At 56.7% G+C, this 23,424-nt stretch overlaps 6 protein-coding genes and 1 long non-coding RNA gene across 16 annotated transcripts; 4 read left to right on the top strand and 3 right to left on the bottom strand.

The window, feature by feature from the left end:
• The first annotated feature begins 2,544 nt into the window (after positions 1-2,544).
• On the top strand, positions 2,545-3,430 carry CLDN9 (claudin 9). Its single transcript, XM_016122225.2, has one exon. It carries the CDS (start codon positions 2,545-2,547, stop codon positions 3,196-3,198), a length of 654 nt encoding a protein of 217 aa, XP_015977711.1. The 3' UTR covers positions 3,199-3,430.
• A 399-nt stretch (positions 3,431-3,829) lies between these two features.
• Positions 3,830-7,561, bottom strand: CLDN6 (claudin 6). 3 transcript variants are annotated; one of them, XM_036226079.1, is made up of 3 exons: positions 7,492-7,561; positions 6,933-7,295; positions 3,830-5,229 (listed from the first exon to the last, which is right to left on the bottom strand). In XM_036226079.1, exon 3 carries the CDS (start codon positions 5,199-5,201, stop codon positions 4,536-4,538), a length of 666 nt encoding a protein of 221 aa, XP_036081972.1. In that variant the 5' UTR covers positions 5,202-5,229; positions 6,933-7,295; positions 7,492-7,561; the 3' UTR covers positions 3,830-4,535. The 3 variants fall into 3 exon arrangements, with proteins under 3 accessions (XP_036081972.1, XP_015977710.1, XP_036081973.1); XM_016122224.2 differs by having other exon boundaries at positions 7,484-7,544; XM_036226080.1 differs by having other exon boundaries at positions 3,830-5,224; positions 7,484-7,544.
• Positions 7,562-7,672: 111 nt separating this feature from the next.
• TNFRSF12A (TNF receptor superfamily member 12A) lies at positions 7,673-9,717 on the top strand. The gene is made up of 4 exons (XM_016122263.2): positions 7,673-7,827; positions 8,559-8,663; positions 8,878-9,012; positions 9,102-9,717. The coding sequence occupies exons 1-4, from the start codon at positions 7,734-7,736 to the stop codon at positions 9,155-9,157; spliced, it is 390 nt and encodes a 129-aa protein (XP_015977749.1). The 5' UTR covers positions 7,673-7,733; the 3' UTR covers positions 9,158-9,717.
• Positions 9,718-9,965: 248 nt separating this feature from the next.
• Positions 9,966-11,391, bottom strand: HCFC1R1 (host cell factor C1 regulator 1). Of its 4 annotated transcripts, none has more exons than XM_016122259.2 (4): positions 11,176-11,391; positions 10,809-10,934; positions 10,566-10,694; positions 9,966-10,326 (listed from the first exon to the last, which is right to left on the bottom strand). In XM_016122259.2, exons 1-4 carry the CDS (start codon positions 11,268-11,270, stop codon positions 10,191-10,193), a joined length of 486 nt encoding a protein of 161 aa, XP_015977745.2. In that variant the 5' UTR covers positions 11,271-11,391; the 3' UTR covers positions 9,966-10,190. The 4 variants fall into 4 exon arrangements, with proteins under 4 accessions (XP_015977745.2, XP_015977747.1, XP_015977746.1 ...); XM_016122261.2 differs by having other exon boundaries at positions 10,809-10,865; XM_016122260.2 differs by lacking the exon at positions 10,809-10,934 and having other exon boundaries at positions 10,566-10,757.
• Positions 11,392-11,449: 58 nt separating this feature from the next.
• THOC6 (THO complex 6) lies at positions 11,450-14,337 on the top strand. Of its 2 annotated transcripts, XM_036225706.1 has the most exons (14): positions 11,450-11,719; positions 11,949-12,134; positions 12,261-12,376; positions 12,482-12,546; positions 12,638-12,741; positions 12,830-12,867; positions 12,952-13,000; positions 13,121-13,192; positions 13,284-13,386; positions 13,472-13,521; positions 13,607-13,669; positions 13,768-13,878; positions 13,963-14,097; positions 14,177-14,337. In XM_036225706.1, exons 1-14 carry the CDS (start codon positions 11,681-11,683, stop codon positions 14,255-14,257), a joined length of 1,212 nt encoding a protein of 403 aa, XP_036081599.1. In that variant the 5' UTR covers positions 11,450-11,680; the 3' UTR covers positions 14,258-14,337. The 2 variants fall into 2 exon arrangements, with proteins under 2 accessions (XP_036081599.1, XP_015977744.1); XM_016122258.2 differs by lacking the exon at positions 11,949-12,134 and having other exon boundaries at positions 11,458-11,719.
• Positions 14,338-14,416: 79 nt separating this feature from the next.
• Positions 14,417-21,884, bottom strand: BICDL2 (BICD family like cargo adaptor 2). Of its 4 annotated transcripts, none has more exons than XM_016122255.2 (10): positions 21,787-21,884; positions 20,261-20,556; positions 17,645-17,860; positions 17,404-17,520; positions 17,156-17,302; positions 16,078-16,269; positions 15,812-15,961; positions 15,281-15,411; positions 14,908-15,028; positions 14,417-14,818 (listed from the first exon to the last, which is right to left on the bottom strand). In XM_016122255.2, the coding sequence occupies exons 2-10, from the start codon at positions 20,540-20,542 to the stop codon at positions 14,657-14,659; spliced, it is 1,518 nt and encodes a 505-aa protein (XP_015977741.1). In that variant the 5' UTR covers positions 20,543-20,556; positions 21,787-21,884; the 3' UTR covers positions 14,417-14,656. The 4 variants fall into 4 exon arrangements, with proteins under 4 accessions (XP_015977741.1, XP_036081598.1, XP_015977743.1 ...); XM_036225705.1 differs by having other exon boundaries at positions 15,812-15,907; XM_016122257.2 differs by having other exon boundaries at positions 17,645-17,857.
• LOC118606585 lies at positions 19,379-23,042 on the top strand. Its single transcript, XR_004952539.1, has 3 exons — positions 19,379-19,563; positions 20,384-20,568; positions 21,491-23,042. It is a non-coding gene; the product is annotated as an uncharacterized LOC118606585 (long non-coding RNA).
• Positions 23,043-23,424: the final 382 nt, after the last annotated feature.

Raw genomic sequence — 23,424 nt, 5'->3', positions numbered from 1 at the left:
CATACTTTTTCTGGGGCCGTGGGAGACAGAAAAGACCCTGGGCTGGGTCTGCCCAGAATGGGAGGACTTATGGGCAGGTCAGTGGGCCCCTCCAGGGACCTAGGCTTGCTGAGTGGGCCTGACACCTGCCCAAACCTGTGGGGCTGGATTCCTGGCGGTCCCGAAGAGAGCTTACTGAAGGCTTGCTTCTGTTTGCCCTTCTTCTCAGCCACCCCCTACCCACCCTCATGAAACCTGAGGCCTAGGAGGCTGGATGAGCTGGACAAACCTGGCCCCAAGATTCCCGTGCCCATCACAGTCCACTGTCATCAGCAGCCCCCCACCTTGTCCTCAGGCATCCAGGGGACACCAGGCTGCCCTTCATACTGGAGAGCACTGCCTCATGGCCCTATGAAGAGGCTTCAGGCACGGAGGAAGCCCCAACCACCGAAGCCCATCATGCAGACCCACTGACTGGCTCTGGCCTCAGTCTCCTCATTTTAGGGGGTGGGGTTCTCGAGGTTTTTTGAGTCACCTACCCCTTTGCAGATCTGATGAAAGTATAAATCTCTCTTACAAAAATATCCTTAAACATATCCCAGAGCAATGCACCCATCCGAAGTTAGAATTATTTATAAATAAAGCCCTCACTAATCAGGTAACCTAGTGCCTTCCCTTCTCCCAGGGCAGTAGAGTAGTGCAGTGACCAAGTGTGCCTGGGGGGTCCTCTCAGCCCTCCCAGACTCTCGTTGAGGGGCACCTCCTCCCAGGGCAGCTAGGCCTCCAGGCTTCCTCAAAAGGAGGAGTGGAAGTGAGAGGCTCTCCCAGGCGAGGGCCCAACTCTGCCTTTGAGAATCCTACCAACCACCCTGGAAAGTAGAATTTTCATCTGCCCCCATTCCATTTTTACACACTTATCTTCAGTTCTCCGCATAAAGGAAGGGCTTGAGGGAATTCATGACCTCTCCCCCCAAATGAGGGGCTCGTGATTATGGGTCTCAGGAAGTTTCTCAAAGGGGTCTTTGACCTAAGGTGGTTAAGGACTTTCCATGATCTCTCCCAGGTGGTGGGGAGAGGAGGAGGCAGGATTTGAGCCATGATCTGTGCTACTCCCAGGCTGCCCCCCACCAAGGGGAGTCACAGGGCTCTGAAGAGCTCTCCAGGAACGGGTCTGTCCTGAGGCATGTGAGGCAGGGATCGGGGACACCTGAGTCACCTGGGCCTAATCTCTGTTGACCTTCTCTGTGGCATCCCGCCCAGAGTGATCACTCATTCCCCATGGACAAGAGTGGGGTCCTAGGCTTCACTCCCACCCAGGGCTCCAGCCCTGGCTACTCTTCCCCTTTCACCCCAGGCTCTGAGTGCCCTTCCCCCACCTCCACAACAGGCTCTTTATTCCCTGGCCTCTAGAGACCTTCAGCAGCTCAGGTAGGCCCCCAGTTTCAGAGGAGGGGGTGGAAAGGGCACACCTGAGCTGAGGTAGACGTGAGGGGGTGGTTTTCTAGGCCGTTGCCTGGACGATGCCACCTGAGCTAGGCTCAAAGCACCTGTCACCCGGGAAACAGTGCGGGCGGGGTTTCTCCCTTGGGAGCCAGCGCCAGGGCCACTGGGCTGACGAGACAAGATCGAATTCCGAAGAGCCCCAGCGGGCGGATGGAAAGGGGGTTAGGTATGGGTGGGCGGAGGTGCACGATACTGGCGGAGATGGGAGAGATGGGATGCGTTTACATCATGAGATGAACTGGGGCGGGGGGGAGGGCGTGTGGTGGAGGGAAAGCAAGAATGGCAGGGAAGGGGTGGCTGGGCGGGGAGGAGGCTCAGCAAGGCAAGCTGAGCCCCTCAACATCTCCACTTCTCTGTTCTGAGCCAGTAACATTTTGCCCCCCATTCCTTCTTTCCAGCTGATTCTCAGTCTCCCCATTTCTTCATCCCTGGGTTTTCATGGATGTTCTTTCCAGTTCCTTCTTGACACTGAGCACCCCCCCACACACCACCACCATCCCCGCCTCTGCCTCCTCCCCCCGAAGCGCTGGCTTCCCCAGTCTCTGCCTCACTGCTCCTCCCCTGCCTTGGCCTTAAAACACCCCCACCTGCAGCTAGGAGCCAGCAGTCCCCAGGTGGCACCCAGCAAGGGAGCACAGCTCAGCGTTAACCTGTAAACCTGCGCCTGCCAGAGGGGATGAGGCTCTCTCCAGCCTGAAGGTGGGTTGTTGAAGGGGGGTTGTTCTGTGCAGCTGGTTAGACAGTGGCCAGGACATGACTGCAGGGTTTCAGGAGCAGCAGCCCCTGGGCAACTAATGGGTGACGGGCCCCTTAAAGGGACACCAGCCTCTCAGCTGAGGAGGACTGTGAAATTGATTTGTGTTTGTCAGGGGCCAGAGACGCACCTGTGAGGGACACCAAGCGAGGAGATGCCCTGCAAGAGGCCCACAGATGTGAGGACTGTCCTGGTCTGAGGACACTGACTACCGCTTGCTGGTGGGCATCACGACCCTGACCTGGCAGCGTCTGACCGACTCCTCCATTAACCAGGCCGCCAAGGATTGAGAAGACCTGAGGGAGCAGATGGCTTCAACTGGCCTAGAACTCCTGGGCATGACTTTGGCTGTGCTGGGCTGGCTGGGAACCCTGGTGTCCTGCGCCCTGCCCTTGTGGAAGGTGACCGCCTTCATCGGCAACAGCATCGTGGTGGCCCAGGTGGTATGGGAGGGGCTGTGGATGTCCTGTGTGGTGCAGAGCACAGGCCAGATGCAGTGCAAGGTGTATGACTCGCTGCTAGCACTGCCCCAAGACCTGCAGGCTGCCCGCGCCCTCTGCGTCATCGCCCTACTGCTGGCCCTGCTTGGTCTTCTGGTGGCCATCACTGGCGCCCAGTGCACAACCTGCGTGGAGGACGAAGGTGCCAAAGCTCGCATTGTGCTCACAGCAGGAGTCATCCTCCTCCTCTCAGGCATCCTGGTTCTCATCCCTGTCTGCTGGACGGCCCATGCCATCATCCAGGACTTCTACAACCCCCTGGTGGCCGAGGCCCTCAAGCGGGAGTTGGGGGCCTCTCTCTACCTGGGCTGGGCAGCAGCTGCCCTGCTTATGCTGGGCGGGGGTCTCCTCTGCTGCACTTGTCCTCCACCCCAGATGGAACGGCCCCGTGGTCCCAGGCTGGGCTATTCCATCCCTTCCCGTTCTGGCACATCTGGGATGGACAAGAGGGACTATGTGTGAAATGTCCCCTTGTGCTTGATGCCCTCTCTAGGCCCTGCCTTCTGTTAACCCCTCCCACAAGTGAAACTCACTTGGTTCCAGCCAAGCATGGCTGCTGGGCTAGTCGCAGATGGCCTGGCTGAGACCAGATCCTCAATAGGTTCTCACTTCCTGGCCTGCCCCTGCCTCCCCTGCCCAGTTGTTTCTTCTGCTGTCCAAGACTTAGGCCAGCCCTCCTGCTCTTCCTCCCTGAGCCTTCCCCTGACCCTGGAACCTGGGCCTCACCCAAAGGGCAGTAGCTCCTTGGCTTGAAACAAGAGGATCATGCTCTGCCTGCCTTGTAGTTTCCTCCCGCGTGGCCACCACTACATCCAGACGTCCAGGTCAGACCCTCTGGGTGAAGTGTCTCCTCCAGGCCAGGAGGCCCAGCACAGTCCTTCCTGTCCCCATCCAAATCCCCAGAATAAATAGAGTATTTGTACCTCTGGCTGCTTTGATCTGTTATTGAGCAGGGAAGGCCAGGTGGCCTCCCAAGTGTTGCCAGGCCAAGGCCTGCTCCAAGTCCTGCAAGGCAGGGGGTCAATAAAGGAGGCTAGTTGTTGACGTTCACCTCACAGTAGGCTGGAACTCAGCAGCCCCCCAGCAACACCAATGGCAAGTAACAAAACACACTTTATTTAGTAAAAACTGGTGAGTGTGGGTGGGGCATGACAGAAGTGTGCAGGGGCTGGAGGTGAGAGGTTCAGGGGTTTAGCGTACGGCTGGGATGTGGCTCAGGACATGGCTCAGGTCATGGCTCAGGTCGGAAGAGACAGAAGCTTTGGAGGTAGATGGTTCTTTGGTAACTTAATCACCTGCTCTTGGAGAGGTTATTTGAGGCTCGAGAGCCCCTGGAGCTCCAGAGGCTTGACCAGCAAGGAGGGGCTTGTCTCTGCAAGCTCAGGAAGGCACTGCTCCACTGCAGCAAAAACTCTTTGGAGACAGACTGTGAAAGCATCTTGTCACAAAACACCTGGCCAGCAAGCAGCCTTCACCCTTGGGCCACAGCTCCAAGCTGGCCTCCAAGATGGAAATGTCCAGGGTAGAGAAATCCAGAAACTGAAGTGTCGCCTCCTTGGTTTTATCATCCAAAGGTGAGAAATAGCAGCAGAACCCAAGTGGAAGATTGCGTTTCTTTTTGGTTTGGTGGTTATCAAACGGATTAAAAACAAAAACAAAAACAAAAACACCCCACCCCCACCCCCAATAAAAAGCAAAACCAAGACAAAAGCAACCCTGAAGCTGTCATGCATCTTGATGATTCCAGCTCAGGGGGTAAGGCTCCACTATCAAGGGAGACCCCACTCTCCTACCCTACATCAGACATAATTCTTCGTGGGGTACTCGGAGGGACCCTGAGAGTTGGCACGTGGGGCTGATGCTGAGTATCGAGCCAGGTAATGGTTGGAGCCCTGGGACCCCCCAGAGGGGCAGGTGCAGCACAGCAGCCCCCCACCCAGCAACAAAAGGCCAGAGGCTGCCCAGCCCAGATAGAGGGAGGCCCCCAGCTCCCGCTTTTGGGCCTCTGCCACCAGAGGGTTGTAGAAGTCCTGGATGATGGCATGGGCAGTCCAGCAGATGGGGATCAGGGTCAAGACCCCTGCAATGACAAAGATGATCCCGGAAGTGAGCACCAAACGGGCCTTGGAGTCCTTGTCTTCCACGCAAGTGGTGCACTTGGCCCCACCTAGGTAGATCAGCAGGCCCACCAAGGCAATGAGGAGGGTGATGACACAGAGGGCACGGGCAGCCTGCAGGTCTTGGGGCAGCGCCAGCATCGAGTCGTACACCTTGCACTGCATCTGGCCCGTGCTCTGCACCACACAGGACATCCACAGCCCCTCCCACACCACCTGGGCCACCACGATGCTGTTGCCGATGAAGGCGGTCACCTTCCACAAGGGCAGGGCGCAGGATACCAAGGCATTCACCCAGCCAAGGAGTGTCAGGATGATCCCCAGTATTTGCAGACCAGCAGAGGCCATGGTGAGATTGAAGCTGAGAGGAGCTGCACTGGGAGACAGAAGCAATGTTAAGACCTGCTGGCCCAGACCCCTTGTTCCCAATGAGTGTGCTACTTAATCCCCATGCCATGTGCCACAGCCACAGAGAACGCAGGACACCAAGAGTATAAACTATGGAAGTTGAGAAACCATGTCCTGTAACATGGGCAGAGCATGCTCCCTGAACCTTATTCTCTCATGGGCAAAATGAGCATTTAATGCTTTAGCATTTATTTACTTTTCCCTAGTTATGTGACAAGCACTGGCTTACAATAAGGAATAAGTAAGCCATCTGGTCATGGCTCTTTCGAGTGTAAGTGAGTAAAATATAAAGCCTATGGAAATGCTAGTCCCTGGCCTCAGCCACTTTGGGTACATTATATCAAACCCAAAGGAGCAAAAAGGGCATGAAGAGACAGAGTGAAGTTTACAGATGTTTTCCACAGGGCACATAGATGGGAGGTTGGCTCTAGCCATGAGGGACAGGCTCAAAACTTGTCAGTTTCAAGACCAAGATTAGAGATCCAAGTTTCCTCCCACCACCCAACAGGAGTGTGTCCAAACCCCTCACACCAAGATGATTTGTATCCCAGGTAGGTGGTTACCAGTTTGATCTTAAAGATCTTGTATCCACCTGGCCTGCCCCAGCCCAGCCAATGCCTCCAGGAGCAAGACATGAGGAAAAAAACCCTCCCACCCAAAAGCACTTCCTTCCCAAAGGCCAGAGCTGCCTCCCTGGGTCCTGCTCTTCTGCCCTCCCTTAGGCCACAGAACATACTCCCAAAGGCTGGGGACATTTTTCTTGTATATTCTTTCCCAAAATGCTCTCAGGCTACGACTTCCCTAAAAGGAGCTAAAATCTTTGGGGTCTATCCAGTGAACTAGGCAGTGACCCCATTGTCTCCCCTCACATCCAACTTAGTGTTGGAGGTCTCCACCGGGATCAGTTCTGTTCAGGGTCCTGTTGTGGCTCTCCATTGCCCAAAGGTCCCGCGTTGGGCTTGGACCGAAACCTAGCACCAGCCCAGCAGTGTGGCCAGGGGGCGGACTCTCCACTCCTAACTTGCGCCCAACCCTTATCAGGCCGGAGCTGAAAAGGTCGGGGGATATCCGACAGGGTGGGACAGCCCTTGCTGGTCCCAGTCCTCTGCCTAGCCTCCTGCCTAGCCTCCAGGTGTCTGGCCTTGTTAGGGACGGGGCCACGCGATCCTCGGCACCCTGCGCCCCTCTCCTGCCCTCGACCCCATTCCCTTTTCGTACCCTATGAGCTCAGCCTCAGTCCGAGGGCGCCCCTGCCCGCTCTCAATCCCACTTTCCTTAGGAGCCCGGCCTGAAAGTGGACGTTCTCAACACCCCCAGCCTGGGAGCCATGCGCCCAGGATAGTTTAATGGCGGCGCCTACTCAGGGTCCGCTCCTGCAGGTGAGGGGGAGGGGAGTCCGCCCCAGAGAGCAGCGCAGGTGGGGGAGGGGCGCCCAGTTTCGGTGCCTTTGTCCCAGGGGAGGGGAGAAGGAGCGTTTAACCCTTCATAAGTTGCATAAGGACTCGATCTACTCGGCGGCTTCCGAGCAGCCCCGCGCCCGGAGACTCGTCGGCCACGGTGGCCGCCTCCAGGAGATCACTCTAAGTTCTCCAGCGGGCCACACCCCCTACACCCCGCTCGTCGAGGCAACCACATCCTCTCCTACAACATGTACATTGCCCACTGGCTCACCTGAGGCGAGTCCGCAGAGATTCGTAAGAGCGAGCCGAGTGCAGGGATGGGGCGGAGGCGGGGTCTTAAAGAGGTGGTGACGTCACTGGACCACCGCCCCGGGGAGGGGCAGAGACCCCAGTCCAGACCGCCGCGGGCTCGCGAATCCCAACTTCGTCAATCGGGGGCGCTCGAGACTGGGGCTGCTGCGCCTACACCTGGCTCGGTTGCGGGGACATCAGCGGCTGACATCGCGGCCCTCGGTGGGTCAGGGCGCGGGGCGTGGAGCCAAACGGAGCTGGGGTCTCAGCTCCCGCCTCTGCCACTTACTAACGCCGTGATCTCAGGAACTCACCTAAGTTTCCCGAGCCTCGGTTTCATAATCTGTAAAATGGAGACAACAAACCCACATTTTACTAGGTAATCATGTCCTAAGGTAGAAATGAAACATTATCACATTTTTTGTTGTTGTTATGCTTTTGTTATACCCCCAGGGCCCTTAAGAAAGCTGCAGTTAACTCTGCAATGTGTGGTTTCATATCTGATCCCCCTTCACCCCAAACCTCCGGGACCTGAGCACCGAGAGGGCAGTCAGATCTGCGTCCCTGTTGTCTCGGCCGCTAGCTCTTAGGGATATTTGCACAGCGAAAGACTGAATTTAGCGGGCCGGGAGGGGCGGGGCGTCCGGGGGCGGGCCGATGGGCTGGCGGAGGCGAGGGGTCTGCCCCGGAAGGCGGGGGCGGGGGCGGAGCTGATGCTGTCTGTCCCGGCGGCGGGCCGCGGGCGGCGGTCGCAGACAGCAGCGGCCGCGGGACGCTCACCATGGCTCCCGGCCCGCTGTGCCCTTTGCTGCGACTCCTCGTGTTGGGGCTCGGTTTGGCGCTGCTGTGCGCCGCGGCCGGGGAGCGGGTGTCAGGTACGCTGTGCGCGGATAAGGGGCTGGGCGTGAGGACGTGAGGACCAGGGAATCCCCAGCCGGGGATCGGGGACCAGGTTTTGGTGTCTAGAAGAGAAGGCAGAACTAGGGGGACATGGGATCTTGGATCAGGTCTCCAGACACCACGCTCTCTAGCCAGGGGAGGTCCCATCTCGCTCAGAGTGTCATCCTCGGTACGGGCTTCAGTTGTCTGCCTGTCCAACTCGGGGGGCTGCTGTCCTTAAAGTCTGGACTCGGAAGTGGAAAAATTTTGAGGGCGGGATGTCTCGTTCAGTGAAGGGGCATACCCCCACCCTGGTCAACACCAGGTCTGCCCAGCCCCAGTGGCCGAAGAGTCGTAGCGGGGGGCTGTCGAGAGGGACGGGGGTCTGTGCCCCGATACCATGTGGGGTGCCCCCTTCCATCCGGTGACTTCAGTGCCCAGCTATGTGGGGGGAGGGACCGGGGTCGGGCCCGGTGCCCAGGAATGAGTCACCCGCCGGCGGCGGGGGGGAGGGTTGTGGGGACCTGATCCCCCCTCCCCTCCCCTCCCGCTCTACGCCCCCCTCCCCCCCGCGCTGCAGTGTCCCGGTCGGGCCGTGCGGTCACCTGTGAGGAATGCGGGAGGAGGGCGCCGGTGACTCACGTTATTCGAGCCGGCGGACCCTGACCTCAACCCCCAGAATAGCTGCGCCCCGCCCCCAGCTTCTGACCCACAGCCCCCTCCCCAGGCACCACCCCCTGCTCTCGCGGCAGCTCCTGGAGCGCAGACCTCGACAAGTGCATGGACTGTGCGTCGTGCCCGGCAAGACCGCACAGCGACTTCTGCCTGGGCTGTGAGTAGCGGGCAGGGCCAGAGGCGAGCAGACCCTTACTCAGGGAAGAGAGTTGCTGGAGGACTTCGGATGTGGGAATTAATGTGGTGGGTGGGGAGTAGGGAAGGGCCTCTAATCCTGGTAGGGGCCATCTGAAGGAGAGACTTGAGGCTCAGATCTAGTGGGTGGGGCTGGTCCAGAGAGGGGAGGTCTGACGACTGAGTTTCACTCCCAGGCACTGCGGCCCCTCCAGCCTCCTTCCGGCTGTTGTGGCCTATCTTGGGGGGAGCCCTGAGCCTGGCCCTCGTGCTGGGGCTGCTTTCCGGCTTCCTGGTCTGGAGACGGTGCCGCAGGAGAGAGAAGTTTACCAGTAAGTGTGCCTGCCCGCCCACCCATCCCTCTTCAACATCTCTTCCCCACCCTCTCCCGCTCTTGACGACCCCTCTTCTTATCTTGCAGCCCCCATAGAGGAGACGGGCGGGGAAGGCTGTCCTGGAGTGGCACTGATCCAGTGACAATGAGGATACTCTGCCAGCAGGAGGCCACACCCACTTATTCATTCATTCATTCATTCTGGAGCCAGCCCCTGCCTCCTAGGCACAGCCAGAGCCAGGCTGCTCCAGCCACAGGGGTGTGCAGGGAAGGGGGACGACAGGTGAATCACTTCTCTGAGGCCTGGACCCAGGCTTCAGAAGAGACTTCCAAGGTATCTGACTGCCCTGTCTCTGGATCCAGGACAGAAAGAGAGACCCAGACTGGCTCACACCAAACAGTTGACACTAAAGAACCGCAACATTTGCACAAGGGTCCTGCACCCCATGGCCTGGGGGCCAGGCTGACCTGAGGGACAGACACACCACCAAGCCCCACCCACTCAGATGTGCTGAAATTCCAGCATTGGGGTCTTAGCCTGGGGGTTTAGGGACCTGTTCCTAACACTAGGGGGCTGGCCCTCTAGGGGAGCTAGCCCTAAGACACTGCCCCCCCCAACCCTCAAAGGGGGGGAGATATTTATTTTGGGGAGAAAGTTTGGAGGGGTGGGAGAATTTATTAATAAAAGAATCTTTAACTTTAAGTGGTTCGGAGAGTGGCATGATCCCCAGCCTGACTTCCCAGAGCTGGAAAGAGGAGTGAGTCAGACAGCCGCGGGGGCGGGGGTGAGGCTCTGACTCACACATTCTCAATGCCTGAGCCCAGCCTGCCAGGACCTGGCCTGGCCCTGACCGTTTTCCAGGGAAGATCTTGAGGAGAAACCCTAGTATCCAGTGCCCCAGCCCTGCCCTCCCTCTCTCCAAAGGCCCCAGGTTCCAGACTAAAGCCTTCATCAGCTTAGTAATCTTTATTCAGTTCTGGTGTGTGTGTGGGGGGATGCCTCCCTTCCCCTGCTGCTATCCTTCCTGCCCCTCCCAACCCCAGGATTCATTGAGGCTCATGTCCTGGTGCCCAGAGGCCTGGTCTGGAGGAAAAGCAGGGCATCTGGTTGCTTTGTGGGGGTGTTGGTCTCCGTTGTTGGGGAGGATGTTTGGCAAAGGCACTGACTGCCAGCACTCAGAACTCCATTATGTCCCCAGCCGTGGTTGTACGATAGTGGGGGGCAGGGGTGTCCCCCAGCCTCAGAAGCCGAACGGTCTCAGGGATCAGGTTTCCAGGGTATCGCCAGAGAAGCAGCTCAGAACAAGGGCCCCTGGAAGAGGAAATGACAGGGCAGAGGGCTGAGGCTGGCTGGGCAGAGCCACCCCCAAACCAGGTTCAGGTCCCCAGGGGCTCCCTGGCTGCCAGCACCTTCTAAGGAGCCAACATGAGGAATGACAGAGGTTGGCTACAAGCTAAAAATAGCAGATGAGGCAGGGCTTAGAGTTTGGCTCCCAGGACCGGGTGTGATCCTTCAGAAGACCCAGCCGGTGGATAGTAGATGGTGCCTACCTGAGTGGGGAGAGAGCTGGGGGGAAAGCCATGGGGGGGCTGCAGTAAGGGTGGTCATTGTGCAGGCTGAGTCGAGAGAAGTGGGTGGCCATGTTCTCCTCAGACAGGAATTGCTTGCGCAGAGGCTCCCTGGGGAGAGACCGAGAGGCTGGCAGGCTGGGATATTCAGAGAGGAGGCAGGCTGATGGGGACCTGAGATGATAAGAAGTCTTGTTGGGAGTCCCTCCCTGCCCTCAAACTCACTGCTCCTCCTCCAGGCGCCGCTTGGTGCTCATGGGCACAGCTCCTCGGGGAGGGGAGCTGGGAAGAAAAAAGAGCCAGGTGCACTCCACCCTCTTGGCCCCATATCCAAGATCTGCTCGCCTGAGCCTGCAGGGTAAACCAGGAACCCTCACCTCACCTCATGCCTCTCAGCTGACGCCTAAGTCACCTCTACTCTCCTGGGTCATCCAGGAGCCTGGCTCAGAAGTCTCCAAACCCTTCTGCGCTTATACCCAGGCCCTGCTGATTAGCCACACCGAGTGTCATCCTGTACATCAGCCCTGAGCCCCCAGATAAAGTTCCTGTGCCCCCGGGCCAGAACCACCCAGGGCCCCCCCCACACACACACCTCGCGTCCAGGCCTCGAGGCGCCCCCGAGGCGGCCCGCGAGTCGCGCAGGGCCCGACCCGGGGGACCTCGTTCCGGAGATTGCTGAAGGATCATTGGGGTTCGGGGTCCTGTGGGTAGAGGGGCGGGAACCAGGCTACAGGGGCGGAGCCTTTGAGGGCGTGGCCCAACGCGAGAGGCGTGGCTTTAGGCGCGCGTAACGACAAGGTTCCGCGCAGGCTTGGAAGACAGTTGGCGCGCGGCTAGAAGGCGGGTCTGCTTGGTGGGGTGGGGGAGGGAACCCAGTGTAGCGGGGCTGTAGTGGGCGCCACTTAAGTGTTGGGGATCTTCGCAGCGGTCACCTCGGCTCCTGGGCTTCTCTGGTGGTACACAGCGGCCGCCTGCGCACCGATGCGACCGGCGGTATTGGGGTGGTGAGGTTCGGAGGTGGTGAGCCGCTCAGGGGCACGTCGGGACCCGTGAGGCTGCGTTGCGCGCGGAGCACTCTGGGACGTGTAGTTCTCGCGATGGAGCGAGCTGTGCCGCAGGCGGTGCCTCTGGGTCAGGTGAGGCGTGCGTGGTGTGCGGTGCCTTCTGGGCTTTGTAGTCCATGCCCGGCTCGTAGGGAGCGGATCCTGAGCCCCGTTAGTGCTACTCGGCTTCTGACTTCGGGACGGAAGATTAACCTAGAAATACCTCAGAGACCTAATGTGAAAGTCAGTAGGAATTAGAAGGCAGGACGTTTTTCTGTATTGGGATAATAGAGCCACTGTTTATGTGCTTTCTTTGAGGCAGCCCTGTGCAAAACTTTGTATACATAGTTCATCCAATCGTGACAGAATCTCCTGTGAGCTCCATTTGACAGTTGAGGAAACTTGGAGGAGAAGCTGGGGCTTGCTCAAGGTCCTACTAGGCACTGACGACTCAACTTTCCCCTTCCTCACCCTCTTCTTGGAGCCACTACTGGAACTGTATGGGCAGGTGCCTGCTTAGTGCGCCTCAAAAAGCTGAGGAGTTTGGGCAGTGGCCCAACTGGTGGCAGGGGAACCAGGAAGCAGTTTGTGGATGGGAGGTCCCAGATAGCCTTCATCCAGCCTTTCCTCACAGATGGAAGTGTTTCAGGCCCTGCAGCGGCTGCACATGACTATTTTCTCCCAGAGTGTCTCACCCTGCGGGAAGTTCCTTGCAGCTGGCAACAATTATGGGCAGATAGCCATCTTCAGGTACTCTCACGCCTGCTCCATACCACCCATTAGCTCTGGCACTAGGCCCTGCTGGGACTGATGCCCCTTGCTTCTGACTCAGACCCCGCCCCGCTCTCCCTTCAGCTTGTCTGCTGCTTTGAGTTCCGAGGCCAAAGAGGAAAGTAAGAAGCCCGTAGTGACCTTCCAAGGTGAGTGAAGCCATTGAGTCTGGCTTACAGGGACCCCAGGGTAGAGGAAGAAAGCAGGACGGGGTCACTCAGGTTCTGCATTTCCGTTTAGCCCATGATGGGCCTGTCTATAGCATGGTCTCCACTGATCGACATCTGTTCAGCGCGGGTGACGGGGAGGTGAAAGCCTGGCTTTGGGCAGAGATTCTCAAGAAGGTAAGAAGTACAGAGCTGGGGTACAGGCGCTGGGGCATCGAGCACCTGAGAGACCCTTTGAGGTCACCTATTGTTTCCCTCCACAAAGGGCTGTAAGGAGCTGTGGCGACATCAGCCCCCATACAGGTGAGCCAGAGCCATGTGAACAGAGAGCACATGGGGGTGCAGGTGCTGCCTCACCAGAGCTGACCTCCACTTTACCTCTCCTAGGACCAGCCTGGAAGTGCCTGAGATCAATGCTTTGCTTCTTATTCCCAAGGTCTGAGCCCTTTATAACTAAGGCTTTACTCTGCCTTGTTCTTGGCCCATACTTTGATCCTTCTCCATCACTGTCCTGATTTGACATTGATTGTTGATCCCACCTTCCCTTCCTCTGCAGGAGAATTCCCTCATCCTGGCAGGGGGAGACTGCCAATTGCATACGATGGACCTTGAGACAGGGACCTTCACAGTGAGAGGGCCATGGAGCTGGGGTAGTCAGGGAGGGGTGGGGAGAGGCATTCTTTCTGGATCTCATCCTGACACTGCCTCTCTCCCTGTAGCGGGCTCTCCGGGGCCACACGGACTATATTCACTGCCTGGCACTGCGGGAGCGGAGCCCTGAAGTGTTGTCGGGTGGCGAGGATGGGGCTGTGCGGCTTTGGGGTAAGGGAATATCCAGCTGAAGGGAAAGATAGTGGTGAGGGAAGCCAGGGCAGATAGGGTGCCTCTCATGGTTCTTCCTCCACAGACCTCCGTACGGCCAAGGAAGTCCAGACGATCGAGGTCTACAAGCATGAGGTAAGGGCTCACCCACACCATGTCCTCCCTTCTCCCTGGACATCTCCTGCAACTTCACCTCCTTTCTTCCCTTCATGTTTCCCAGGAGTGCTCAAGGCCCCAAAATGGGCGCTGGATTGGATGCTTGGCAACTGACTCAGACTGGATGGTAAGCCGGGCAAAGTACAGGACAGGGTGGCACCTCTGAGCCCTACCAGCTCAGAGCCTGTGGCTCATGGTGGCTGGGATCCCCACCTTTCTGCCCAGGTCTGTGGAGGGGGCCCAGCACTCACCCTCTGGCACCTCCGATCCTCCACACCCACCACCATCTTCCCCATGAGGGCACCACAGAAGCATGTCACCTTCTACCAAGACCTGGTGAGGCCCTCTGTCTTGATTTTGCCACCCTTTCCCAGCTCCTCTCTCCAACCCTAATCCCTATGTTTCCTCCCTGCTCTCTAGATTCTGTCAGCTGGCCAGGGCCCTTGTGTCAACCAGTGGCAGCTGAGTGGAGAGCTTAAGGCCCAGGTACCTGGCTCCTCCCCAGGACTGCTCAGCCTTAGCCTCAACCAGCAACCAGCGGCACCGGAGTGCAAGGTGGGTCCTGCAAGGAACTGTGGGGATACTGGGAGGCCAGGGTGTGTGGGCAGGTCAGTCACCCTCCTCTTGCCTCCAGGTGTTGACAGCTGCAGGCAACAGCTGCCGGGTGGATGTCTTCACCAATCTCGGCTACCGAGCCTTCTCCCTGTCCTTCTGACCTCCAGCAACACCCCATCTCCCCATCCCAGGATCTGGAGTGTTTTCTTTTTACGAATAAAATTTCAAGCTTTCCTTCCATGCACTTTCTTCCTAAGAATGGAGACCAAGTCAGTATAATGATTTATGTATGTATTATTACTCTTAATAAATACTCACACGCTCTGGGGCATGTCAGGGCCAGGGGGCCTAGAAAGGATAAGACCTATATAGATTCAAAAAATAGATTGCTCTGCCTCACCTTGCCCCGCCACCCACCTGGGGCTCCTGGTCCCCAAAGCTGGCCCCTGCTCCCAATGAGCCCTGCCCAACCTCCTTTGGAAGACAATGGAGGCCCTGTTGCTCCATTGGCCAGAAGAGGAAAGTGAGCCCGAGAGGGCAAGGACGGGCCCCTTGGTCCTCAGGTCCTTCGGAAGAGATTGCTGAAGAAGCCGCCAGCGGGCCCAGGACCCTGGCGCAGCGAGAAGCGGGGAGCAGGGCGCCGCGGAGCTGATCCTGCTGCGCTCAGCTCTTTCTGGCGTTGGGAGCGCAGCTGCTGCCCAATCACCACTTGCATGTCGTCCTGCAGGCAGGTCAACCGGATGGGAAGGGCGAGTCAGCACACCAGTCCCGCCTCCTGTAGACCCCGCCCCTCCAGCCCCTACCCCTCACCTGCCAGGCCTCCAGCTCTTGTGTCAGCGCCACCTTCTGGCGGATGGTGCGAAGCAGCTCCCGGGAAAGAGAGTCCCGCTCCAGAGAGACGCGGCTGAGCTCCAAGGACAGTTCCAGGGCCCTGCAAACGAAAGGGGCAGAGAGAGGGTAGGAGGGCGCTGGGGTCTCAGCGAGCAGAGGGTTCGGGGGCTCCTGGACCCCAGCTTGAGTGGGACTAGTAACACCAAAAACAAGGAGGTTAGAAAGCCCTTGGGTTGGAATAGGAATAATTATAAGCCAAATCATGAGTGAGGCCTAGAAAGACCAGAGTTCCCTGGGGGCCCGCAGCCCCACTGGGGAAGTAGTAGATGGTTTCAGAGGCAGGCTCACTCACTTATTCACTGCCTCCTCCCTGTCAGACAGGGCGCTGCTTAGGGCCTCCTCGAGGTCGTCCTGCTCTCGCAGCTCCTTCTGCCTTTGCATCTCCTCCCGCAGGGACTGTAGCTCTGCCCGCTGCAGCTCGACCTGCAGGTAAGAGTGGTGGCAGAGATGCGGGTAGGCTACTGAGTCTTCAAGCCCTTGCTCTTCCCAGCAGCCCGGGCTCCAGCCCTCCACTGCCCACTCCACAAACACCCCAGGCAGCTGTGGCCCTGTGCTAGAGATAAATTGTATGAGCCCCCAGGTTGGTGCGGGGCTAATTAGGTGGTATAAGTTTGCATGAAGAAGCATTAGTAGGTGGGACTAAGGGGGGATGCAGTCCAGGAAGCCTTCCTGAGGAAGGTGGCTCTTGGAGCATGACTGTAAGTTTGTTGGGGTGAAAGGTGATCCAGGTAGCGGGAGATGAGTGTACAAAAGCTCAGAATTGTAGATGGAAAGGAGAAATTGTGGCTCTGTACCCAGCGCAATTCCCTCCCCACACACACACCTCATCCTGCAGCTGGGCCATTTCCGCCTCCTTCTCTTCCAGTATCTCCCCTGGGCTCAGGGATGCTCGCTTCTTGGGAGGCTCCAAGCTCTCCTCCTGGGTCAAAGGCTGGAGATTAGACATCTCTTGGGTCTCCGGGGACAAAGTGGTCTATTCACCAAAGGAATTGGTTAGTGAGGTGTTGGACTTTCTCAGGAAAGAAAGAAGGGTGTAGTCTGCAGCCCTCCTGTATGGCTCACGTTGGGACTGGTGGGCTATGAGCTCACCAAGGAATTTCTGCATCCATCTGCGTTCTGGTCCTGATCACTGTTAAAGCTATCAGCAAGCTCTGACTGCAGTGAGGCTCCCGACATGTCAGCGTCCTGGAGGCGCGAATTCTCTTCCAGCTCCGAGACACGCCTCTGCAGCCTCCGCAGCGTGCTCAGCGCCTCCCCAGCCTCGGAGCGCGCACGTTCCAGCTGTGAACCCATGGTCAGAAAGACAAGTGTGGGTGGACACACAAGCTTGAGCGGTCAGCCAGGTATGCCGGCTGCCGGCATTCCGCGGCCCGCCTCCAGGGGGCGCCGGCACGCCATGGAGAGCCAGGCGGTTCTGTGCATCGGCGCGCCCCAGCAGCCAGACCCTGCTCTCCCTTCTGTATCGCTGGGCGGCTTTGGTACGCGCACTTCTTGGCCAATACCAATTTCTTTGCCTATAAAGCAGGGCGCGCGCGGGCACCCGGCTTTAAAGACTCCCATCACCTTTCCTCCAGTCGCACCCCATCTGGTAACCTCGAAGAAAGCCCCGCCCCATTCCCAACCTGTCAACCTTTTTCACTAATTGCTAACATCTAGCATTGATTGAGTCTTCCAAGTCCGCTCTGTGCTCAGTGCCTCACATGCTCACCAGAGGTCTCATTACCATCCCATCTCACAGATGGGAAAACTGAGTCTGGGGGGTCCCACAATATAAGAAGGGATACTGGGAGAGGAACCCAGAAAACTTAACCCCAAAGCGCAAACTCCTGAGATCTCAAATATCAGGCCATTCTGCCTCTTCATTCCCTTTTCTCCATCTCCACTGCCCCAGACCTGGTCCAGGTCCCCATCATTTTTGGCTTGAGCTATACTCTCAGCCTCCTCCTTGACCCCCTAGCTGCCTGGCTCTGTTGCATTCTAAGAGTGTACCACCCCTGCTTAATACTCTTCCATGGCTCCCACTTGCCCTTGGGTTAATGCCTATGCTCTCATGGCCCAGCTGCTGGGGTTCATAGTGACCCAGCTCTGACCTCATCTCCCGGGAAGATGTGAGGCAGTGGCTAAGGTCCCAGCTGGATGTACCCACATACCACAACCCCCCGGTCACCTCCAGGCTGTGTTCCCTCTTCTCACGCCGCAGTAGCAACAGCTCCTCGTGGGTTGCCTGTAGCCTGCCTTGACCCTTCTCCACTTCCTCACGCAGGCCTCGGATCTGGGCTTCCAGGTCCTGCCGTCGGCTCTGCAGCATCTGGTTCTGGCGAAAGGCCTCAGAGTTGAAGGAGAGGTGCTAGACCAGTTCTAGATAGCCTGCAGCCTTCCTGGCTCAACAGGCCCCCAGCCCTAGCTGGCACTCACTTCACCCTGCAGACTCTCCAGCCGTGTTCTCAGCTCTGCTCCAGCCAGGGCCTGAGTCTGGCACTGCCCCCGAAGGGTATCCAGTTCCCTCTGAAGCCCCTGCTCAGTCTGGGAGGCCTACGGAGAGGGGAGGAAATGGAAATGTCAACTGGCCCAAGCTTCAGCACCAAGCCCTGGGCACCCCCACATCCGGACCCTGGTGTCTGCCCCCAACCCTGACCTGAGCTCAGGGCTGTCTTACCTGGGCCAGTTGCTGGCTGAGCCGAAGGTTCTGCTCACTGAGTTCACTGAGGGCTCGTGCCCGCTCACGCCCACTGTCCTGCTGCTCTGAGCGCTGCTCCCCTAGCTGGGCCCTCAGGGCCTCCACGTCCCCTTCCAGCTCCACAGCCCTGGCCTCCCATTCGGCTCCCCGTGCTGCCAGGCCCCGGCGGAGCTCATGGTTCTCCTGCTGTAGCTGCTGTGGGGATACAGGGTCAGAAACAGAGAGGGAAAGATGAGACTGGAATAGATGCTGAGGGACTAAGATAGAGAGACAGAAACCCAAAGAGAGTCTGAGGAGTTCTGAGACAGGCATGAAAGCAAGAGGCAGTAAGGAAAGAAGCGGACAGAGAGAGTGAAATGCAGAGATTCAGAGAGAAGGAGGGGGGAGCAGTAAAAATTTCCAGGCCAGACAGGAGGGGCTGACCCCAGGCTGTGGGGTGGGGCTTGCTGATGCCCACTCACCTCTGGCTGCTGCCTGGGCTTCTGGACTCGAGGTCGCAGGCGCCGTTTTTGGCGCCTGAGTCTGGCAGAATTTAAGCCCCTACCCATGGCCTCACACACCTGTGTCCCAGGGGCTCTGGAGATTCAGCTTCTGCCCAGCCCCTCTCCCCCAGCTCCTCCTGGCCAGCTCCCTTTAATTAACCCTGGCCAGCCCCGCCCAGGCCCCATGCCTCTGCCTGCCCTCCCCAAAACCTGTCCGACTAGCAGGGGGAGGCACCTGACAAACCCAGATGCCCAGCTTAGGGAGGCAGGCAAGTTGGAGGGCCAGCCTCTGGCCTCTACTCTCTTTAGACTCTCAAAGCTGGAAGGCGATGCTCAACATAGCTGCTACAGCTAATAGCAGTACTGCCAGGTCCTGTGCTAGTGTTTTACCTATACTATTTCATTTAATTCACTAGCATTGGAATCATTAACATCTTCATTTTACAGAGGAAACAGGGGCTCAGAGAGGTGAAATGCCTTGCCCAAGGAAACAGTGAGTTAGTGGAGCAGGGATCCCACCGAGGCAGCCAAACTCTTAACCAAATATTGTGTGTGTGTGTGTGTGTGTGTGTGTGTGTGTGTGTGTGTGTGTGTGGCGGGGGGTGTGGGTGGGGGGAGTGGACACAGCTCTGAGAATAAGTCCACAGGACTGGGTTACAATTGTCCTGGCTGGTGCCCAGCCCTGTTGCTGCTTTGTGTTCAGGCAAATTCCTTAATATACCTATGTTCCATCCATCCATCCACCCATCCATCCATCCATCCATCCATCCATCCATCCATCCATCCATCCATCCAATATTTCATGAGTTCCTTCTGTTCTGGGGTCTGACTGTCAGCAGTAAGCAAGACCACCAAGTTCTCTGCCTCAAATACCTCAGAGACCAGAGGGTTTGAGGCAAATGGACACATGCTTGAACTAGGTCATTTTGGAGGGACAGTAAAGGCTATGAGGAGATGCTGGGAAGTGAAGAAGAGGAGCGGGGTGGAGTGGGGGCTCCTTCAAGAAAGTGATGTCTAAACTGACTCCCGCAGAGCAATAAGGAAGAGGGCTACATACAAGGAACAGCAAGTACAAAGGCCCTGAGGGAACAAGCTGGGGTTACTCAAGGAACTGAAAAGAGGCCCTGCTGCCAGGAGGGGTGGTATGCTGAGCTGAGGTCAGGGAGGCTGCCCTGGGGACTTTTAGGACCTGATGAGGAGTTTCAATTTCATTCTAAGTGTGATGAGGAGCCATTGGGAGGTTCTGAGCAAGGACTGAAATGATGTGATTTACAATTTTTGAAGATCCCTCTGGCTGCCCCTTAGAGAATGGGCTTCAGAGAGCAAGAGTAAAAGCTAAGGACCAGTGAGGAGGTGGCTGCAGTGTCTGGGGCAGAGGTGATGGAGGATGGGACCAGCTTGGAGGCTGCGGGGATGGTAAGAAGTGGGTAGACTCAGAATCTGGTTTAGAAGACTCAACAGGGCTTGCACATGTGAGAGAAGAGGTCATGGAGATACTCAGGATCTGCTCCTGCTGTGGAAGGTGGGATGGGGACAGTGGGTGACGGGTCGTAATCGAGCGCCACTTATGTTGATACCCATTAGATGGTTTCGTGGAGCGGTGTGGGGCAGTAAGCTACCCATGTCGGGACTGGGGCAGCAGCTGGGGCTGATGATATGGATTCACTGTTGTCAGTGGAGTCCAGAGTATTTAGGGGCCAGATATGACCTCGAGATGACAGTGAGTCTGACAACAGAACCTGGGCAGAGGAAGAACTGTTCCTACCTCACGGGGTTGACTGAGATGATGCACGGAAAGTGCTTAGCTCAGAGCCAGGTGAGGAGGGGGTGCTCAGTAACTGTTGGAGCCGCACTATACCATTTAGGAGCCGGATCCGAGATTCAGAGAGCGCCAGCAGCTTACCCAGTGTCACACAGTCAGACAGAGTCTAAACTCAGGTTTTGATTTATCCTCAGAGCCCATGTTCTTAACCACCGGACAACACTGCCAGGGGGAGTGGGCCCAGCCCTGAACCATTCCAGAAGCATCCCCTACCTGGCTTTCCTCCTCCTGCCTACTGTCCTGCCCCTGCCCACCCTTGCCCCCTGCCTGCAACCCCTGCCACCAGCTCACTTCCTCACGCTCAGAGTGCTGGGTGCTCAGCATCTCCAGCTGCCGCTGCAGCTCCTCATTTCGCTCCAGAAGCATCTTGCCAAGCTCCGCAGCCAACAGCAGGTCCTTCTCCTTCTGTTGCAGCTGCAGGGCCAGGTCCTCAGGCTCCTCAGGCCCTGGGCCACCTCCCAGAAATGAGTCCCGCCGCTCCAGTACGAAGGGGAAGAAACCCTCATCGCCACTGGGGGAGGCGCCCCCCGAGAGCAGCCCCGACGGGAAGCTTGGCCCTTCTGGGGAGCTCATGGTGCCTGCAGCATCTGTGAGGACAGGTAGGTCTGTGAGGACAGGTAGCTGCAGGACACTCTACTTTGCAGCCAGGGTTCACTCTTAGCTGGCCAAGACTTGGCCCACCCTTAATTCTTCACCTGCCCACTGGCCCTTCCAGTCCTGAAGCCAAGACCACAAAGGGTTAATGATCTATGTTTTGACCACTCAACTCTGTTAATATCCCTAGGGTAAATTAAGGCAGGGAGACATAGGAAGTGGGCTGTCCTGCCTTCTGCCTCTGGCAGACATACTCTGCTCCCAGAAAATCTGTCCCCGTGCTCTGGAACACAGGCCATCCTGATGACAGTTCCTCTTTCCAGACTCTCACCAGCTGGGAAACTCTTCCCAGGACCCAGGTTCTTAGGGACTCAAGACTCAGGGATAAACTAGACCCTTCTCCTTCCAAAACCAGGGCCTTGGGAACTTAAGTCCCCAGCAATCCAGCCCCCTCCTCTTCCAGAAGCCCAGGTCTGCAGCTCCTCAGGACTCAGATGCCCTGCCAGGTATCCCGGCCTTGTTCTCCTATTTTCTCAGGAACCCGGTATATTGGTCTGCACCCCTCAGAATTCAGGTTCCGGGACCCTACTCTGAGCCCTCCCTTCTGGAGTGTTGGCTCAGTCCCTCAGTTTCTAAGGGCCCAAATGTCAGGCCGGCCCAGGGCAGGGCGAGGTAACAGGTTGTGCCAGCAACTGCTGCCTCGCCAATCCAGGTTTCTGTTTACTCACCAGCCCGCCCCTGGGGATTGGAGCCTGGTGGCACTTCCCTAGGGCCTCCCAGAGCCTGGCAGTTCAGGGGTTCCAGAGGGAGGGGATACATGAGGCTTCCCTGGCACACTCCACTGCAGTCCTCTGGGGGTCCCCCCATGCACGCTCGTGCGTGCACGCACACACTCACACACCTCTGTTCCTTTCCTCCCCTCACCAGGTGTCTAAGCCCAGCCCTACCTGCAGCACCCAGATGTCACAAGAGTTCCAGCTCAGACCCACCTGGGGGTTTCTTTGACCTGGCTCTTGAGGGCCCGACCCTGTTCTGGAAACCAGAGGGCGACCCTCCTTCTCCACACTGAGCTGCTATTTAGCACCTCAACCCAGGCGTCATAACCCCCAACTCCAGGCGTCCGAAGCCCAGCCACCGCTTTCCTTCCTGCCGGCCTCCCCTGCTTCCCCGCCCCAAGAATCAGGCCGGGTGCCCCTGCTTCCCAACCAACCGCGCCAACTTGCCACGGTTCTCTCCCGAAGCCTGTCGGGAGTCTGTTCTCTGCGCCTCCTAGGCTCTCACCCGACGATGCCCGGCTCCCTCCGAGATCCCCGCAGTCCCGGGTCCCCTCTTCCGGAGGCGGCGTCAGGTGCACTGCCCGCACAGGTAAGGGGGCGGTGCCGCAGACAGGGCTGGGGCGCCCCCTGGTGGCGGAAATGTCCGGGCGGCGCCCAAGGAGAGTCACCTCAACCCATATCAGAGGCAGTGACCTATCTTGCTGCCATTAATGGAGTGCCTATTGTGTGCAGACACCACGTGAAGCATCTGCGTCAGCTCCTTTCCCCTCACAACTGTCTTGTGGGATAGAAAATTATTATTTTTTATTTATACGTGTTTATTTTTCAATTAAAGTTAACATACAATATTATATTAGTTTCAGGTGTACAACATAGTGATTAGGCATTTATATAGACCTTCGAAGTGTTCACCCCAATAACTAGTACCCACCTGGCACCATTCAGAGTAGTTACAGTATTATTGACTATATTTCCTATGCCGTACTTCACATTCCTGCGACCATTTTTTTTTCTTTAAATATTTCTTTGTGATAGAGGATGCTTACTCAATTAGAGGTGTTTTTTTAAAAAAACAAACCTATCATGCCATTAATTCACAAGAAATGGGCTCCAGCAGCTCAGTCTCCTTTCCATTCATTCTCACAAATTGTGCTGCTCTGAGTGGGGCAGGCTGGTGCTCCAGTTGAACCCAGGTAACTTTCTTTTTGGCTTCCTCCTTTTTTTGATCATTTTTCTTCACACGTTTCAGGAAACTATCTCGAACACTCAGAGTGCTTAATATGCTCAATATGTCCATTAATTCTCTTGGCAAGAATCATGCCCTTATCTTGTTTGTTTACAACACTGCCAACCACATGCTGGGTAACGCTGTAAACTTTTTCAGTTTTGCTGTGGTAGCATTTGTGGGGTGTTCCCTTTTGAACAGTGCCCATTCTCTTGATATCTAGAATATCACGTTTCTTGTAGATTCACATGTGTGTGGCCAAAAGAACAACTCTGTATTTTCTAAAAGGCCTAGAAAACATGTAGTGGCTACTTCTCTTCTTTCTCTTTGTGTTTGGTCATTTTGGTGAATTACTGGAAGATGGCGGTTCTGGCCAAAAGGCTCCCTGTGACTATTTTATAACTCTCAATTTGTACTTCTTAATCTCTTTCACCTGTTTCACCCATCCTTCAACCACCCTCCCTCCCCCCACCTCTGTGGCAACCATCAGTTTGTTCTCTGTATCTATGAGTCTGTTTCTTTTTGTTTATTTATTTATTTATTTATTGAATTTCATTTAGCATAATACCCTCAAGGTCCACCTATGTTGTAACAAATGGCATGATCTCATTTTTTTTATGGCTGAGTAACATTCCATTGTATATGTACTACATCTTCATTCAATTGTCTATTGATGAACACCTATGTTGCTTCTATATCTTGGCTATTGTAAGTAGCACTGCAATGAACCTATGGGTGCATATAACTTTTCAAATTAGTGTTTGGGGTTTCTTCAATTAAATACCCAGAAGTGGAATTTCTGGGTTATATGGTAGTTTTATTTTTATTTTTTTGAGGAACTACCATACCGTTTTCCATAG

The sequence above is a fragment of the Rousettus aegyptiacus genome, unplaced genomic scaffold (assembly GCF_014176215.1).
Source record: "Rousettus aegyptiacus isolate mRouAeg1 unplaced genomic scaffold, mRouAeg1.p scaffold_m13_p_8, whole genome shotgun sequence".
In the NCBI taxonomy this organism is placed as follows: Eukaryota; Metazoa; Chordata; class Mammalia; order Chiroptera; family Pteropodidae; genus Rousettus; species Rousettus aegyptiacus.
This window is presented reverse-complemented; position numbering and strand designations above follow the sequence as displayed.

What these genes read in the sequence shown, in the direction of transcription:
- HCFC1R1 (XM_016122259.2), bottom strand. Translation starts at nt 11,270, where the DNA reads ATGATCCTTCAGCAATCTCCGGAACGAGGTCCCCCGGGTCGGGCCCTG. An exon ending in CCTCGAGGCCTGGACGCGAG is followed by an intron (nt 10,935 to 11,175) that starts GTGTGTGTGTGG and finishes TTTACCCTGCAG; the next exon opens with GCTCAGGCGAGCAGATCTTG. An exon ending in CGGCGCCTGGAGGAGGAGCA is followed by an intron (nt 10,695 to 10,808) that starts GTGAGTTTGAGG and finishes GTCTCTCCCCAG; the next exon opens with GGAGCCTCTGCGCAAGCAAT.
- CLDN6 (XM_036226079.1), bottom strand. Translation starts at nt 5,201, where the DNA reads ATGGCCTCTGCTGGTCTGCAAATACTGGGGATCATCCTGACACTCCTT.
- TNFRSF12A (XM_016122263.2), top strand. Translation starts at nt 7,734, where the DNA reads ATGGCTCCCGGCCCGCTGTGCCCTTTGCTGCGACTCCTCGTGTTGGGG. An exon ending in GGCCGGGGAGCGGGTGTCAG is followed by an intron (nt 7,828 to 8,558) that starts GTACGCTGTGCG and finishes CCCCCTCCCCAG; the next exon opens with GCACCACCCCCTGCTCTCGC. An exon ending in CAGCGACTTCTGCCTGGGCT is followed by an intron (nt 8,664 to 8,877) that starts GTGAGTAGCGGG and finishes TTTCACTCCCAG; the next exon opens with GCACTGCGGCCCCTCCAGCC.
- BICDL2 (XM_016122255.2), bottom strand. Translation starts at nt 20,542, where the DNA reads ATGAGCTCCCCAGAAGGGCCAAGCTTCCCGTCGGGGCTGCTCTCGGGG. An exon ending in ATGGATGCAGAAATTCCTTG is followed by an intron (nt 15,962 to 16,077) that starts GTGAGCTCATAG and finishes TTTGGTGAATAG; the next exon opens with ACCACTTTGTCCCCGGAGAC. An exon ending in AAGAGCTGGAGGCCTGGCAG is followed by an intron (nt 14,819 to 14,907) that starts GTGAGGGGTAGG and finishes ACCTGCCTGCAG; the next exon opens with GACGACATGCAAGTGGTGAT.
- CLDN9 (XM_016122225.2), top strand. Translation starts at nt 2,545, where the DNA reads ATGGCTTCAACTGGCCTAGAACTCCTGGGCATGACTTTGGCTGTGCTG.
- THOC6 (XM_036225706.1), top strand. Translation starts at nt 11,681, where the DNA reads ATGGAGCGAGCTGTGCCGCAGGCGGTGCCTCTGGGTCAG. An exon ending in TACTGGAACTGTATGGGCAG is followed by an intron (nt 12,135 to 12,260) that starts GTGCCTGCTTAG and finishes CTTTCCTCACAG; the next exon opens with ATGGAAGTGTTTCAGGCCCT. An exon ending in TCGAGGTCTACAAGCATGAG is followed by an intron (nt 13,522 to 13,606) that starts GTAAGGGCTCAC and finishes CATGTTTCCCAG; the next exon opens with GAGTGCTCAAGGCCCCAAAA.